Source organism: Pristis pectinata, chromosome 7, assembly GCF_009764475.1.
Source record: "Pristis pectinata isolate sPriPec2 chromosome 7, sPriPec2.1.pri, whole genome shotgun sequence".
In the NCBI taxonomy this organism is placed as follows: domain Eukaryota; kingdom Metazoa; phylum Chordata; class Chondrichthyes; order Rhinopristiformes; family Pristidae; genus Pristis; species Pristis pectinata.
In genome coordinates, this window is record NC_067411.1 from 11,177,492 (window position 1) to 11,195,012 (window position 17,521).

The window sequence follows — 17,521 nt, forward strand, 5'->3', positions numbered from 1 at the left end:
ATATAGTCTTCATACCGAACTAGGAATTGTCACTTAAAATGAAGCTTTCATGCTTCCTCCTGCTATGTATAACATCAACCTCTAACACACCTTTGGTTTGGTATCTCCCATTCTTCTGTTACAACCAGACCTTTTGTCCAGTAGAGAATGGTGCAAGATTAATGGGTTTACCTCAGATGTTATGCTGAAAGGTAACAAAAATCTTCCTTCTATCTGTACACTAGATTAGATCCCTGAATAAATTGATTGGATGATGCCCCTTTGCATGTAATGGTATGTGAATTGATTGTTAAAATGTTTGGAGTGTGATTTACTCAGACAGCTTGCAAATAATAGTACATTTAACTAAGCCCAGTGTTTCATTTTTTGTCGGCAGATTTGCCATCCGTGGGGTCTGTCTCTTTCCTCTCATAGTCCCTCACTCCACTTCTTCATCACTGCATATGAGACCATTTCAAGGTATTGACCTGGTAGGAAGATCTGGTCATTCAAACCTGCAGCTGAGCATTCTGGTGAATCCCAGTTTGAGCTTGGGTGTACTACTTCAGCACTGCATTGACTCTGTAGTTCCTTGTCCCTCTTCAATAATAAACAGATGCAAATTAAGCTAATTGAGTATAGGATGTGCTCAAGCAGTTCTTTCACAGTTCAAAGCTTCAGCCTTTCTCCAGCCTATGTGAGAGCCAGCGTTGATAAGCATCACAAATGTTTTTTTTTGCTGGAACAAGCCAGTGGTACTGCATATAACTTCTGAAGCCAAGCCATAACAACAAATAATTACCATGGTACCTGTTTTCACCAACATTATTTCATTTGAAGTAGTCCAGATTAATGCTGATCATGCACTTGGCTTTAGTTTTACTCTTCCAAAGAACTTGGTCCACTCCCTTCGTCTACTGTATATAATCTCAATTCCCCCACCCTCCCGACAAATAAATTCTGGCAGAGGCTCTGAGGATTTTCTTGAGTAACATCTTATTTTCATGAATTGTTTTTATACTGTTAATTATGATCTGGAACGCACAATGTTATAGGCTGGTGGAAGTATTTTTCAATACAAATGTTTTTGTTCAGTTTATATTTGACCATCAGATTTCCTTTTGAATTTGGGCAGTAAGCTATTCAAAAGAACATAAAACAAGAAGCAGAGGTAGCCAATCTCTTGACCTCGCTTTGCCATTCAGTAAGTCCACAGCTAATCTGATCTTGGGCCTCAGTGTAGTCTTCCCAAAACCCTTCATTCCCCCATCATCCAACGATGGCAGCCTCAATGACAGCACGTCCAGAGCTCCACGCAGGGGGAAGCTCCCCATTGTTCAGCGAGGCCTCTCACTCCCAGAGACGTTTCCCTATTGCTGAAATCCAATTTTGGATGTTCTCTCATGCTCATGGGGAATTCTTTTTGTTGGAACAAACTCTATTGCTGAAATAATCTTTTGTGGGGTGGGTGTACAATGCAATGCTGCCTGGAATTTACAGGTACACTACAAATCAGGCATTTGTGGTCTCTGCTAGTTTCAAACAATATTTACATGAAAAGTTCATCGGAAGTCAATTTAATGATAGCACAAGGAGTTCAAGGATGGATCAGGAAGCGTTTGGGGGGTGCAGACACTGGCTGATTACAGGGCACCATCAGTAGATCAACATTGACGAGGGCCCAAGCCAAAAGGTTGTGGGTTCAAGCCTTATTTCAGAATGCAGATAACATCTAGCCTGATATTCTAATGCAGTACTGAGGGTGTGCTACACCACTGATTTTACATTTGTTAAATGAGGCTTTTATCTGCCCTTACTGGTGGAAGTAAGAGTTTAGCGTAGAACACTACAGCACAGTACAGGCCCTTCAGCGCACAATGTTGTGCCGACATTTTATCCTGTAAGATTGTGCCCTCCCACATAGCTCCCCATTTCTCTATCATTCATGTGTCTTAAGTCTCTTAAATGTCCCTAATGTATCCGCCCCCACAACCTCTGCAGGCAGTGCGTTCCACGCACCCACCACCCTCTGTGTAAAAAAAAACTTACCCCGACATCCCCCTTATACCTTCCTCCAATCACCTTAAAATTATGCCCCCTTGTGTTAGCCATTTTCGCCCTGGGAAAAAGTCTCTGACTGTCCACTCGATCTATGCCTCTTATCAGTTTCTCTAGTATTTCTCTGGAGTTCACACGTGTTCATATTACAATCATTGAATGGTTACAGCACAGAAGGAGTCCATTCAGCTCGTTGTGTCCACAACTGCTACCAGAGCAATTCACTAGTTTCATCTTCCTAGCCCCACCCTCACCATCCAGCTTCTTCATAGCCTTGTAAATTTTTCTTCAACATATATTTATCCTCACTGACCATCAACACAAGCACACCTCAGGGCTGCCTGCTTAGCCCCCTGCTCTACTCTCTCTACACCTACAACTGTTGTGGGTAAGCAGAACACCAATGCCATCTACAAATTCGCCGATGACACTGTTGTTGGCAGAATCATGGATGGTGACGAGGATGCATACAGGAATGAGGTAGGTCAGCTGGTTGAGTAGTGTTGCAACAAAAACCTTGCACTCAGCGTCAGCAAGACCAAGGAACTTATTGTGGATTTTAGGAAGGGGAAGTCAGGCAAACATGCACCAGTCCTTGCCTGTCAAGGGTCTGCAGTGGATAGGGTGTCAACATCTCGGAGGACCTATCCTGGTCCCAGCACCTCTATTTTCTTAGAAGTTTAAACACCTCTATTTTCTTAGAAGTTTAAAGAGATTTGGCAAATTTCTACAGATGTACAGTGAAAAGCATTCTGACTGATTGCATCACAGCCTGGTATGGAAACTCCAATGCACAGGAACACAAGAGGTTACAGAGAGTGGTGGACTCAGCCAATTCTATCACGGGTATATCTCTCCCCAGCATCAAGGACATTTACGAAAGGTGATGTCTCAGGAGGCGACATCCATCGTTAAGGACCCCCACCATCCGGGCCATGCCCCCTTCTCGATGCTGCCTGAAGACCCACACCTCAAGGTTCAACAACAGCTTCTTCCCCGCTGCTGTCAGGTTCTTGAACTGACCCGAAAAACCCTAATTCTACCTCGGACTATATTTCCCTCAACTTGCAGTAATGTCATTATATTTATTTTTGTTTATTTTGTCGTGTAAGTTAAGCATAATTTATGTTTGTCATGTACTGTGCTGCTGCTGCAAAAAAACTAATTTTCATGGCATTTATACCCTGGGTGTGTGTGCCCAAGACAATAAACTTGAACTTGATCCAATTCCCTCTTGATGGCCATAATGGAGCCTGCCTCCATCACATCTGCAGACAGTGCATTCTAGCTTCCAACCAGATGCTATATTACCCATGTCACTATTAGTTCCCTTCTCCTTTATTTATACATATGATCTCTAGTCAATCCATCTACAGAAGAGATCAGCCTCCAGCTGTTCACTCTGTCCAGGCCCCTCATCATTTCATACATTTCTATCAGGTCTCCCCACGGTTTTCTCTTCATAAACACAGTCCCAGCCTCTCTAATCTATCTTTACAACTGTAGGCCCTCATTTCCAGGAATGTTTTCTGGATGCTCCCTAATGCTTTCACACCTTCCCATAATGAGGTGACCAGAAATGGATTCAATACTGTTTGTATACTCCATGCCTCCATTGATAAAACCCAGAATTGTGTATGCCTTATTAACTACTTCCTCAGCCTTGGTGACAGAAGATGGGGTAGCAGTGGATGGGTGTTTTTCTAAATGGAAGTCTATAACAAGTGGTGTTCCACAGGTTTCAGTGCTGGGGCCTTTGTTGTTTCTAATACATGTAAATGACTTGGATGAGAATGTAGGCGGTCTGATTAGTGAGGTGCAAATGACACGAAAATTGGTGGAGTTGTAGATAACATAGAAGGTTGTCTAAGGATACAGTGGGACATAGATCAACTGGAAAATTGGGTGGAGCAGTGGCAGGTGGAACTTAATCCAGACAAGTGTGACAGTATTAAACCAATTACCATGCCAATATGTTACCTTCTACACCATGAACTTTGAATGGAATCTGTTGCACTAGTTAAGTTTCTGAGCCAATGCCCACTTGAAACCAACAGCTGACCTCAGTAGAAAAACAAAGAGTAAGATAAGATAGATATCTTTATTAGTCACATGTACATCAAAACAGTATGCATCTTTGCGTAGAGTGTTCTGGGGGCAGCCAGCAAGTGTCGCCATGCTTACGGCGCCAGCATAGCATGCCCACAACCTCCTAACCCGTACGTCTTTAGAATGTGGGAGGAAACCGGAGCACCCGGAGGAAACCCACGCAGACATGGGGAGAACATACAAACTCCCTACAGACAGTGGCCGGAATTGAACCTGGGTTGCTGGCGCGGTAATAGCATTACGCTAACCACTACACCACCGTGTTAGTGGGAATCAGTAATACATGTAAACTATCAGAATGGGCTAAATATCCATTTGGGATTACTTATAACCATGAATAAAGGAAATATTAAATTAGAAAATTTACTGTTCAACTTTTTAGAATTACAACCTTGAGACAGTTGTTTTTACACTTGTTTTAAAAAAGTTTGCTGTACCACATCCTATGTGACAAATAATTCATAGTGCGTTATCAACCAAACATTTATTGTCACTAATTTGGAATTATATAATCAGTTGATTTTTCATAGTTGAAAATGACTGACATTTCACCAAAAGGATAAATATTAAATATAATACGTTATCTTCTTTACGCAACTCTGCTCGAGTGTCTGAAGTAATTACCTTCCTGCCTGCCCACAATTTCTTCTCCTCACAGCAGGAAGATCCAATCACGGTGCTTTAAACTTGGTTTAACAAGAGTTGCACCCCACGCTATGTGGTAGAGAGATCTCTCAATATGAGAAGAGTGCAGAGGCTTCCACTGTTATAGAGTCTGATTGTGAAGTGGTGCTGCTACTTGTCCTGTATGATGCTCAATGGCAATGGCTTTGTATGTGTGAAAACGGCTGAATGACTGCAAGTTTCCAGTCAGATACTGCAGGAAGACGCATATAGAACATAGAACAGTACAACTCTTCGGCCCATGATGTTGAGCTGAACTAATTAAGCTAATGATGTCTAATTAAACTAATACTTTCTGCCTGCACATGGTCCAAATCCCTCCATTTTCTGCATATTCATGTGCCTATCTAAGAGCCTCTTAAATGCCTCTATCATATCTGCCTCCACCACCACCCCTGGTAGCATGTTCCAGGCACCCACCGCTCTCTGCATAAAAAAATTGTTCCACACCTGTTCTTTGAACTTTCCCTGTCTCACCTCAAATGCATGCTGTCTAGTATTAGACATTTCGACCCTGGGAAAAAGATACCAGCTGTCTGATATTCTCATATAATGAGAATATTATATGATATTACATTATAATATCATATAATGAGAATATTATAACCAGGTAGAGTGGAAACAGTTGGGTAATTTCCTTGTCAATCTGATTGTCCACACAGCTATAAGTGAACAAAATTGATTTTATGCATGTAATTTGTATGTAACTATATTTCATACAGTCTTTTTTGAAAGAAATTGCAATGTTTTTAATGGCATGTTGCTGTAGTTTGTTTCCTCTGCTCTTTAATAATCCAAAATAAGTTGACTTTGCAGAATGTAGTCTGGGTTGGGGACTTCACTGTCCATCGCCAATTGTTCCCTGGGAACATGTGAATCCAGGCAACATAGCTGCCATACTGGGTTTACAAACAGTAGTGAACTACCTTCAAGGCACAGGGTAGATTCATGGAGTCATAAAGCATGGAAACAGGCCCTTCGGCCCAACTTGTCCATGCAACCAAGATGTCTATCTGAAAGACAGATTACCAAACATTAAAAGAACCAAAGGATGTGGGGTTTGTGCAGGAAAGAAGCACTGAAGTAAAAGATCACCCAATCTTATTGAATTGCAGAGGAGCCACAAGGAACTATTCCTATTTCTGTTTCTAATACATGATAAACCCCTCTGACCACATCCTCACCAACCTACCTGTTTTAAATGCATCTGTACACGACAGCATTTGGAGAATTGACTGCTGCATAGAGCTTGCGGAGGTAGACACCCAATCTTCTCACTGACGGCACCCTCCATTTTTCTCATGTGCTGGCTAATGAAGGCAAACATACAGTATTCCTTCTTTACCACCCTATCTGCCTGTGCTGCCATCTTCAGGGATCTTTGGACTTTCCACCAAGATCCATCTGTTCCTCAGTACTCCCTAGGGTCCTACCTTTCATTGTGTATGTCCTATCTTTATTTGACCTCCCAAAATGCATCAACTTGCACTTATCCATTTTAAATTCCATCTGCCATTGTTCTGGCCAGTTCATCAGCTGATCAATTTCTTTCTGTAGCCTGAGACTATTAATAACCCCACCAATTTTTTTTGGCATTTGCAAACTTACTAATTATACCTCCTACATTAACACCTAAGTCATTAATGTATATAACAAACAATAGAGGCTCTGGTAATGATCCCTGAGGTAAATCATTGTCCACAGGCTTCCAGTTACAATAGCAACCCTCCACCATCACCTTATGTTTCCTTTTACCAAGCCAATTTTGAATCCAATTTGCCCTGGATCCCATGGACTCCAACCTTTTGACCCACCTTCCTTGTGGGACCTGGTCAAGTGTCCATGTTCTATGTGGCAATAAGCTCATGCTAAATGGGATAGACTCAGAACATATCTAACTGCTTAAAACTGCACACCCACAAGGCACATGGAATCATTAGCAGCAGCAGAAAAGTGTGCACCACCAGAATCTATAACTCATGGTACAGCATATACTTCACTCTGCCAGTACAATCAAGTTAGGGGATCAACCTTGGTTCACTGGGAAAGGCAGAAGGAGATGGCAGGAAGAGCATCGGGCATATCTAAAAATGAAGTGTCAACCTGATGGAGCTACAACACTGAACTACATGCTTGCTAAACAGCAAGAACAGTTGACAAAAGACAGATCTAAGTGATCCAAAACCAAACCAAGGCAGCTTAATGCTCTTCACAAATCTAATTATGAATGGCAATCAATAAATAAACAGCTAACAGGAGAAGAGGCCAGGCATGTGAGTGCTAAAGACATGGCTGAAGCATTCACAACCTTGTTCAGCGAGAAGTAGTGAGAGGATGATTTACCTTGACTTCTTCCTGAGATTCCCATAATCATTGTCTTCAACTAATTCGATTCACTCCATTTGATGTCAAGAAACAGCAAAGACTGGCACCTGACAATATCCCCGCTGTGGCTCTGCTCTCAAGAATAAACCATACCTTTACTCAGTACAGTTATGACACTGGCATCCATTGATAATATGGAAAATTGCCTAGGAATGTGTGCTCACAAAAATCCAATCTGGCTCACTATCACTCAATTGATCTACTTACAGTCATCAGCAATGATGCTATCAGGTAGTACTACATCAACAATAATTTAAGTGGGGACTCACCAACATCTTGTACAGTTGTAACATGGTGTCCTAATTCTTGTACTCAGTGTCTGACCAACGAAGGCAAGCTTGCCAAACACATTCTTTACTACCCTACCTGTGTGGCCACTTTCAAGGAAATATGTGTGCAATGTGCAGTTTTCTATGCAGTTCCGGATGCCTGATGATCTATTGAAAGGCAAGGCAGGTCTGAGGAGCCACATGGCTGGCTTGTGAGACTACACTTGGAGTATTGTGCGCAGTTCTGGTCGCCCAGCTATGGGAAGGATTTCCTTAAGCTGAAGAGGGTGCAGAAAAAATTCACAAGGATGTTACTGGGTCTGGAGGGCACGAGTTACATGGGGAGACTGGGTAGGCTGGGGCTGTTTTCCCTGGAGTGTAGGTGACTAAGAGGTGGCCTACAGTTGAATATAAAATCATGAGGGGCAGAGATAAGGTGAATAGCCACAGTCTTTTTTTTCCAGGGTAGGAGAGTATAAATCTAGAGGGCATAGACTTGAGAAGAGAAAGGAGAAATTTAAAGGGAACCCGAGGGGCAACTTTTTCACACAGAGGGTGGTGGATTTATGAAACGAGTTGCCAGAGGAGGCTGTAGAGGCGGGTACAATTACAATGTTTAAAAGACATTTGGACAGGTACACTGATAGGAGAGGTTTAGAGGATATGGTCCAAGTGCAGGCAAATGGGACCAGCTCAGGTAGGCAACATGGTCAGCATGGATGAGATGGGCCAAAGGGCCTCTTTTCGTGCTGTGTAACTCTATGACTCTCTGTAGTTGAACCCCCAGGTGTCTCTGTTCTACAACACTCTCCAGGGCCCTGCCATTTACTGTGTATGTCCTGACCTAGTTTAACTTCCCAAAATGCAACACTTTTCACTTGTCCAAGTTAAATTCCATCTACCATTCCTTGGCCCACTTTCCCAGTTCATCTAGATCCTATTATAATCTTAGACAACCTTTTACACCGTACTATACCATCAATGTTGGTGTCATCCACAGACTTACTAACCATGCAAATTACATTCTCATCCAAATTGTTAATATAGATGACGAACAATTATGCACAATTCAGGAATTCAAATACACATAGCGTACATTTTGTTTTATCTTATAATGTTTTACAGCATGGAAGCAGGCAATTCAGCTCATCAAGCCTGTGTTGGCTCTTTCGGTCTATTTATCCCAGCCTGGCTCTCTTCCCAGCTGCTGCATATCTCACCTCGAGTGTGCCTGAAAGTTGCTATTAAATCTGTTTCCACCCACATAAACTTCACCTTTCAAACAGTGCACACTGGAGCACAATAATTCAAGTTAAAAAAAATCTACTTTGAAAATATTAAGCAGTCCAACAAATGGAACCCAGAAAAAGGAACTTAAAACCACAGAGCATAAAAAAGTCACATGCCTGGAAATTCAATTGCGTAATTCTGTTTTGTTTTTTCGATGTTGTGCAATTGAAAATTGATTTTTTTGTTTCATGAGTGAAATAGGATAGAGAGCATTTCTGGGTCATTTTGAATTACTGGGGAAATGCAGTTGAGCCTGTCCTGTTGTGAACCATCCTTGCGATCCTGATATCAAGGATGCACAGTGTATGCCATTCTCTATGCAACAGCTCTTTCGGACCTTTGCACAGGAATTTGGCCCTGTTACCCTGTGGGTGACTATCATCTGGTTTTCCTATTACAAAATGGGTCTTACCAGCACAATCTGAGCGAGGAAGCCTTCAGGTAAATACTCACTTAACTCCACTGCCTAGGAACACCCATCTGCAAACCTACTAACCATTTCAGCTACATTCTTAATCAAATCGTGAATGTGGATGACAAACAACAGGGTACCCAACGTAGAAACCTGCAGCACACCATTGGTCACAGGTCTCCATTCTGAGAAACAACCCTCCACTACCACCCTTGGACTCCTACCACCAAGCCAATTTTGTATCCAGTTGGCTAGTTCACCCTGGATCCCATGTGATCTAACCTTCCCGACCAGCCATGTGGGACCTTTTCAAAGGCCTTGCTTAAGTCCATGGTAGACAATGTCTACTGCCCCACCCTCATCAAACCTTTTGGTCATCTTTTCAAGAAAGGTCTGCTATTCTCCCAAACCTGCTACCCTGCCCACCCCTCAGCCAATTATTTTTATTCCAGATCTGGCTAGGCCAGCATTTAGTGCCCATCCCTAATTGCTTTGAGGTGGCGAACTATTGCAAACTTGGCCTCCAGTACCTGCCTTCCAAATACGCCCACACCCTTCACTCCTCCCTCCCACCCACCGCCTGTGCAATTCATACTCAATACCACACGTTTTGATGTCACCACCTTTATTGGGACCACACTACCAGTAAATCCTGGCAATATTCCCAACTCTTCCCTTGCCAGGTACCCCACCAGGCTCAAGACTAACCTCCCAATTCTGGCCTAAGGAGAGGACTGGGCACCTTATTTTCAACACCACAGTCACAATAGAATTTTGATCCAATTCAACAATAAACAAAATGGTCATTGCTCCTTACAGCTACACTATTGTAGCACATAATCTGGTTTTGAATATTTGCACAAAAGGGTCACATCAGGTAACCTTAGGCTCAAAATTCATTGACAACTTTTATATTGATGCTGTTCATAGACCTTACTTGATTCTCCACCTTGAACGCCAAGTCCACTGTGGAACTTGTAGTGTTCTGGAACCCTTGATGTCTTTATTAGCGACCCAGAAATAGAATCTTAAGGTTTGCCAGATGTCATTCTTGTTCCAGAAGCTTGAAATACATTCAGGTCCCAAAAAACTCCACATTATAGCAAGTTTATTTCCCCATGAAATATAGAAGTCCTTTGTTTCACTCCCCTCCAGTGCATCCAGGTGCTTTGGTTCTTCCCACTGAAGTATTTGGGAACGTGTACAGAATACTAGCTAAATAGTAAAAATGACCAGGTCCAAAATTTGCATCGGCACTGAGTCTGAAACCTTAGGAGCAGTGTGTTGATGCCTCACAGCTCCAGAAACCTCTTAGATCCTGATCTCAGGACTGGAGATGAGGTATTTGCAGAATTATCTGCAAGTTGCAGGTAGTATTTACTACTTTCACTCCTATGGAATGTTTGTATCACTGCCAAGGACAGGGTTAATGCCACTGAATTCTCAGTCTCTCATCTGCTCTTCTAACCTTTTGCATTGTCTAATTAAGGTCAACAGCAACCCCATTTTTATGCTCCCCAACATAATCTACTCAACCACATCAGATTATAATAAAAAGTCAAAGTCCTGCTATTGTATTAGAAATAATATACTTAACTGCAAACACCAAGCACAATGTTCCAGGATTGAAAGAAAAGACATGTACACACAAGAAATCTCAAACTCACTGGTCAGGAATGCCTCATTTGCATGGCTGCTGTTATATCCCTGATACTTCAGATTATCTACTTTTTTGACATTAAAACCTGAATATGAAACCACAAGTTAATGTTTCAGTTTTATTAAAAAAGTATTGATTCTTATCATGATCTAACCATGAAAAGTTAGCAATCACATGTAGTGACAGAAGATCTACAAAAAAAACATTGGCAAAAAAAATTGGTATTAACTGCGAGACAAAAAAATTCTTACTACTTTTGCCATTGAAAATTTCACACAAACATTAAATAGGCAATAACATTCCATGACTCTGGAGTCCCTCTCTTCTTGAAAGGCAGTGCCTCAAAAAAAATCAGCTACTTACAATTAAAACAGTACAGGGCCTGGCTACACAGTGTAAAAATACAACACTAACTATACACAGTTTTGTACAGTTTCTTTACACCTAAGCCATTGATCCAAATTACAAATGAGTTCACATTTCCTGTCCTCGCAAAGAAAAATAGATCAAGCTTAGACAAAGATTTTTTTTTACATCTGTTGCTATTTAATCATCATCCTCATCATCCTCTTCCTCCTCCTCCTCCTCATCTTCCTCCTCCTCCTCCTCATCTTCCTCCTCCTCCTCCTCATCCTTCTTTTTTGCAGCCTGTGCTGGCTTGGCAGCAGGTTTCTTATTAGCATCATTCTTGCATTTGGCACGATATGCTGCAACTTCCTAGAAGGCACATTTAAACATGAAAAAGTTACATTTCAATCGCCATTCACTAAACCATTAATTCAAATCAAAAGATAGCAATGAAAATACACCCATTAGCTCACAGCTCAAGGCATCTAATTAAAGCCCTGGGGGATTTGGCTTCTAAGAGTTACTACAACCCCCAAATGATTCAACCTCACCAACTGTCTATAATGCAAGATTTCTCAAGCTTAGAACTACTTTTAGAACGTTGTGTAAAGCTTTCTCTTGTACCACAGCATGTTTCATATACATTGACTGTAATCAACTCCAATTCTTTCACTTCCCTAAGGTACTGAATCTTGTGTTTGGAGCATGCATACAGTATCAGCATAATTGTCCCTCAAGTATGAAGATGACTGGGAACTCCGTCAATCATGATAACTTAGATCAATTCTGTTCATGCAATTAACTTTGCTCATCCTGCTCTTCAACTACTTACTGTACGATTAGAAGTTGTTGTTGTTTCTACCATGTGTTTTCTCCATTCTTTAAACAGATTCTACTTCCTGAGTTAACTGACTTTGCTGTCAACCCAAATGTACGTCCCAAACCCATCGCCAACTCATTGGCTAACCTTTGTCAATAGCCCCAATTTGAACAGATTCATTACATGAGGAAAGATCCAAATAATCCTTCCTCGTGTAACAAATCTACACTTTATCTAAGACATTCAGCAAGAGCCATCAAAAGGCTGATCAGTGGGAGCCAGCAGAGAGCAAAGAAGGACCAATAACGTGATGGAACACAAAGAAATACACAGCATAACTGAAGCTGGTGTTTGAGATCTGTTTGAAATTGAGTTTGGTAGAAGAGATGAACGGCCTCCTATAATCACAAAAGATTATGGACGAGACAAAGGATGAAAAACTGGAAACTGATACAAAATGAATACAAGCGTACATATTAATGAAGATGAAGACACGAGTTTAGCAGAATCCAAAGGCCTGCAAACAAACTCACTAATTCAGTCAGGCATTGAGAGATTAAGCAATTGTTCAACACTGTTCTCCTCCCTCCCCCACACTCCTCCCCACCCCAAAACAAATGCACAAGAGAACCAAATTTTAACTGTTGAGTATAACAGGACTTCAATCATTATCTATACTCAATAGAGAACTTTACAACAAGACTATTAGATTGCTGACAAATAAAAGCATCAAGTCTTCAAATAAATAAAAGCATCAAGTCTTCAAATAAATAAAAAAATTTTAAAACTCAAGGCCCATTTACCTTTTCATACTTCTCCTTTAACTTAGATGCCTTTTGCTCATACGGTTGCTTATCCTTGGGTTGCACTGTGGACCACATCTCTCCCAGTTTCTTTGCAACGTCACCAATGGACATTCCAGGTGATTCACTCTTGATCTTTGGACGTTTGTCAGAGCAGAAAATGAAAAATGCTGATCTGCAAGAATAAACATGTTATTTAGAAAAAAAAGACCCAATTTAGAAAAACATCCCCTCAAGCACATAAACTGAAATACATACGGGGGTCTCTTGGGAGCATTTGGATCCTTCTTCTTCTTCTTGTCCCCCTTTTGAGGAACATAGTTCTTCATCTCCCGATCATAACGGGCCCTGTCATTCTTGGCCAGGTCTTCAAACTTTGACTTCTCTTTGTTTGACATGGTCTAAAGAGAAAGCAATTCAAGTTATTGCAGATACATAAAATGAAATTCAGAAGGATACAAAAACAGTGTAAAGTCCCTCACCTTCCACCTTTCAGAACATTTCCTTGAAAACTCTGCAAAATTGACACTGGCTTCCGGGTGTTTCTTCTTGTGCTCCTCTCGACAAGTCTGCACAAAGTAGGCGTACGAGGACATTTTGCCCCGAGGCTTATTAGGATCTTTTCTAACCATGATTGGTTTGTATCTGCAATACAAAAAAATTATTCCGACATCCATAGTGAAACCTATACTCAGCTATGCAAGTTCAGTTGAAACTGCTTTTCAAGTTCTTTGTTAAAAAAATCATTTTTCCTAATCAGTAATCTCCAGATGAAGTCGCTTTAAGTACACTGGTAAAGTACAGCAGAAATTTAAGTATGTTTGCAACCTCAGGACATCTGCAGTGCTACTCAGTCAGCAGCCTACCTTTCAAGTGTTTGGAAACCATTGAAAAAATATTAGTGCAATGCAACCAGTGATGTTAAACGAGTATGTAATGCTCTGGTGTTGGACAAGAGATGAATCCATCATGACAAGTTGTTTACATTGTTCTCCAATTGAGAGTGATAGAATTCTTGTGGTTTGGAAGGATTAGAAGTGCTGTTTCACAACCAAATTGAAGGTGAAGTTTACTTCAGCAAATGAAAATGGCTTTCAGTTCAGGTTTCCTCAATTTTAAGCTCATAATGGAGGGTATTGATCTTTGCAGACACTTTAAATCCAGATCATTGCTTAACAGAACTTAAGAATTTGGTTGCCCTAGTGCAGACACAATGAGCCAAAAGACCTCTATGTGCTGTAAACATCTACACTTCCTGTTGCCAGTCACCATAGGTCCCATAAAAACAAACTCTGCCTTGAGTGTAGTAGAAATGCAGGTGCACCTTTCATTTAACATACAATGCTACCTATTGTTTGCAACATAAAACACTAGAATTCCTGCTTTCTTTAAATGCTGCCTCTGCAACTTTATGCATACAAACAAGGGAAAAAGTGGTAGAGAAATTAAACTCAAATGTTAAAGAATTTTACAAGAAGATTAGATAATGAAAATACTGTTTACAGGTCAATTTTATGCATATGGAATGCACAAAGCAAATTGAGAAACCTTGTTTACATTCATCTACTGATTTAAAAAAAATGAAGTATTCAGTTTGAGTAATTAAAATTACAATTAATGAAAACACTTAGAACTTCCGTACATGAAGCGTATTATGCCTTTTTAATGGTTAACTGAACTAAAACACGTTATATACTGGAGGTATAACATCTATTTTTCTTGTAAACACAAAAGAAAATAGTGCTAACTCAACAAAGATGTACATGGAACACTTAAATTCTCTGCAAAACTGAAAAAGTTAACTTTCGATAGATTTTACTAAAAAAAAATCGTGTGGGTGTATGAAGTTATATTTAGAGTACATATACATCAAAAAACAATGTAAAAGTTTGTCTAAATTTATCCAAAACGAATAAGTAAACACATTATGCACACGCACAAATTCAATTTAATCTGTACTTCAGCAAAACTTTTCCCTAAGATCTGATACAGCAGTTTTTTTTAAGGAAAAGTATAATTTTTTAATGTATAAACACACGAAAACTGCAGTAATAGCATAAAAAATTAAAGCATAGAAAAATAAAGAAAAGGCAAAAGGATTAAAGAAAAGGCAAAAGGATTAAAAAAAAGGAAAAGGGCGGGCGGTGTAACAGATGTAGAAGCTGCCTGCCAGTGCAGCCACCTCCATTTTACACACAGACACACACACAATACAGCAAGCAGATGGAGCAGCAATAGAGAAAAGACAGAGAGAGGACTTTGTACGAGAAAGCTGAATTCAAAGAACAAGTAACTGCATGCAAATTTTAAATCCGTTTGCAAAGTGAACAGGCATGCACTTATCAGTTTAACTGCATTTATTTTTTTTTACAGAAAAACAGGGCAGCATCTGCTGCGCACTTTGCATTAATGAAGCTCTGAGACACATTGAGAAACCCAGAGGCGGCCATTTCCCCGAGAAAGAACACACACAACCTCTTCCATCATCACTTTCCACCCTTTTCAACTCCTGCTTGCAGCCCGGATAACCCAACGTCGAGACATTAAATTAATTCACAACAACATATATTTTTTTTGAAAAAACTCGCTTCGCGCGTATTTTCCCCCCACAAAAAAAATTGTGCGATTAAAAAAAATTCCACATTTCGCAAATGCACTTAGTTAAAACGAATGACTTGCAAATAAAACACAAGTTGCTGCACTTTTTAAAAAAAATTGCTTCCTCGACCGTTTTTTCCGTTTAAAAAGTCGATTAAAAGAGGTTAGAAAAGAAGTAAGAAGCACAATGGTTTTTTTTAAAGCTAAATAAAATATCCCGCGCACATACACACTCCGTACAGTGATATACATAGGGATACCTACCAGGCTCACACTACACAAGGCGTCAATGGACTACAAAGCTACACAGGGCGCTGGTTCTCACTATGCTACCCTTCACCCTAACTTCATTACACGTTTCCTTCCCCAACGCTTGTCAATCACGGCGCAAATCCAGCGGCGATTGGTCAGGAGCCCAGCCCAGGGGCGGGCTGGGGACGGCGCGTTGCAACGCTATTGGCTCTTGCGCAAGCCCGCCAGCAAGTTAGGCTGCGCCTACGCCCTGATTCTTTCCCCCCCACCCCCGACTTCATCTAGCTCAGCCATCCATTTATTCCACCTCCCCCCCCCCGTGTCTCTGCTACGGGATGTACCAGTTTGAATCGCAGGCGGTCGCGTCCGATTGGTCGGCGAGCGCCGGGCGCACGATTCGAAAGGCAGGCGGTTTGGCAGCCGATTGGTCGGCGGGCAGGCGGGGGCACGCCCGCCGATTCAGTTGAAGGCGTGACGTGTTTGTTTTTGAAAAAAAACGGTCGGCGGCGACGCTCGAGCGCACTGGCGGGGACAAAAGGGCGGGTGCGCAGCCCAGCGCCTTGCAGCCGGGGTTCAAGGGCAGCGCTAATGCTGGGGCAGGCATGAACCCAGTGCAAATGCAGCCGATAGAGGGGGGGGGGGTGCAATGCACAACAGTTACTGAATATTTACTTCCTGCGGGTTACAGTTATGCAGCCATTGTGTTTGCCGCGCCAGCCAATTGTTTTCCCCACTTTCGAGGGGGTTGGTTTGTTTATCATCAACTCCTTTCAGGACGTCCCCGAAGCGCCTTCACAGCCAATAAAAGTACTCTCTGAAGTGCAGCAACTTCTGCTGGAGGTGGAGGAGACGTGGCGCTAAATGCGCAGAGCAAGATCCCACAGGCTGAGGAAAAAGATGGGTGCCGGGGTAGACCGGGCTGCACCCCGGAGCTGTGCCATTTTCCTCTCTCGTTGCTGACACTCGTTAACCTCCATAAATCATGCCCTGTGGCAGGATCCATTTTTTGTTTTGCAGGCTGACTTTTGTTCCTCTTCCACAGATGCTGCCTGACCTGAAGGTTTCTAACATTGTCATTGTAAAACTTCTTTTTAAAAAAATATATATAACAAAAGATGCTGGAACTCCTCAGGCTGCCCTGAGTCAATGACTTTGCATTAGAACTGAGGAAAGTTAGAAATTAAATGGAGGCACAAGAGAATGCAGATCCTGGAATCTGGAGCAACAAACAAATACCGGAGGAACTCGGTGGGTCCAGCAGCAACGTTTTATGTCTTTGCGCTCTACTGCTCCTGCAAAAAAAATAACTTGCATGTCATGTGTCAGTGATATTCTGAGCATCTGTGGAGGGAAATGGACAGTCAATGTTTCTGGTTGAGACCCTTTGAAGGAATTAAATTTGAAGGAATTGGAAAAGATTCTGAAGTATACGATTAATCTACACTGGAAAGGCAGGGATTTATCAGAAATAGCATAGATTGATTGGTGGGAGATCTCGTCTGACTAATTTGGTGTAAGGAGTTGTTCCAGGTTTTTAAACAATTTCCATATTTCACAACAATTGAACAGCCTAATTGAGACCATCATCTACATGGAGACATATGACACTGCAGATACTGGAATCTGGAGCAACGAACAATCTGCTGGAGGAACTCAGCTCAGCTCGACTCACTGAGTTCCTCCAAGTAGATTGTTTGTTGAATTAAATGGTTGGGTTGTAGAGAAGGTAGATGGATGGTGAGGATAGTGAGAACGTGTGGGGTGCTTCTTTCTTGAACTGCTGCAGTCCTTGAGGTGTGGGTAAACCCACAGTACCGTAAGAAAAAGAGAGAGCTCCAGGATTTTGATCCAATG

The 17,521-nt window shown here is 41.6% G+C and overlaps 1 protein-coding gene across 1 annotated transcript; it reads right to left on the reverse strand.

The window, feature by feature from the left end:
* Nucleotides 1–10,758: 10,758 nt before the first annotated feature.
* hmgb2a (high mobility group box 2a) lies at nt 10,759–15,982 on the reverse strand. Its single transcript, XM_052019301.1, has 5 exons — nt 15,680–15,982; nt 13,300–13,462; nt 13,076–13,218; nt 12,818–12,992; nt 10,759–11,563 (listed from the first exon to the last, which is right to left on the reverse strand). Exons 2-5 carry the CDS (start codon nt 13,447–13,449, stop codon nt 11,393–11,395), a joined length of 639 nt encoding a protein of 212 aa, XP_051875261.1. The 5' UTR covers nt 13,450–13,462; nt 15,680–15,982; the 3' UTR covers nt 10,759–11,392.
* Between the last annotated feature and the right edge of the window lie 1,539 nt (nt 15,983–17,521).

Coding starts and splice junctions, on each gene's coding strand:
- hmgb2a (XM_052019301.1), bottom strand. CDS start 13,449: ATGGTTAGAAAAGATCCTAATAAGCCTCGGGGCAAAATGTCCTCGTAC. Junction 13,219..13,299: donor AATGTTCTGAAAGGTGGAAG/GTGAGGGACTTT, acceptor CTTTCTCTTTAG/ACCATGTCAAACAAAGAGAA. Junction 11,564..12,817: donor TAAAGGAGAAGTATGAAAAG/GTAAATGGGCCT, acceptor TGTGCCTTCTAG/GAAGTTGCAGCATATCGTGC.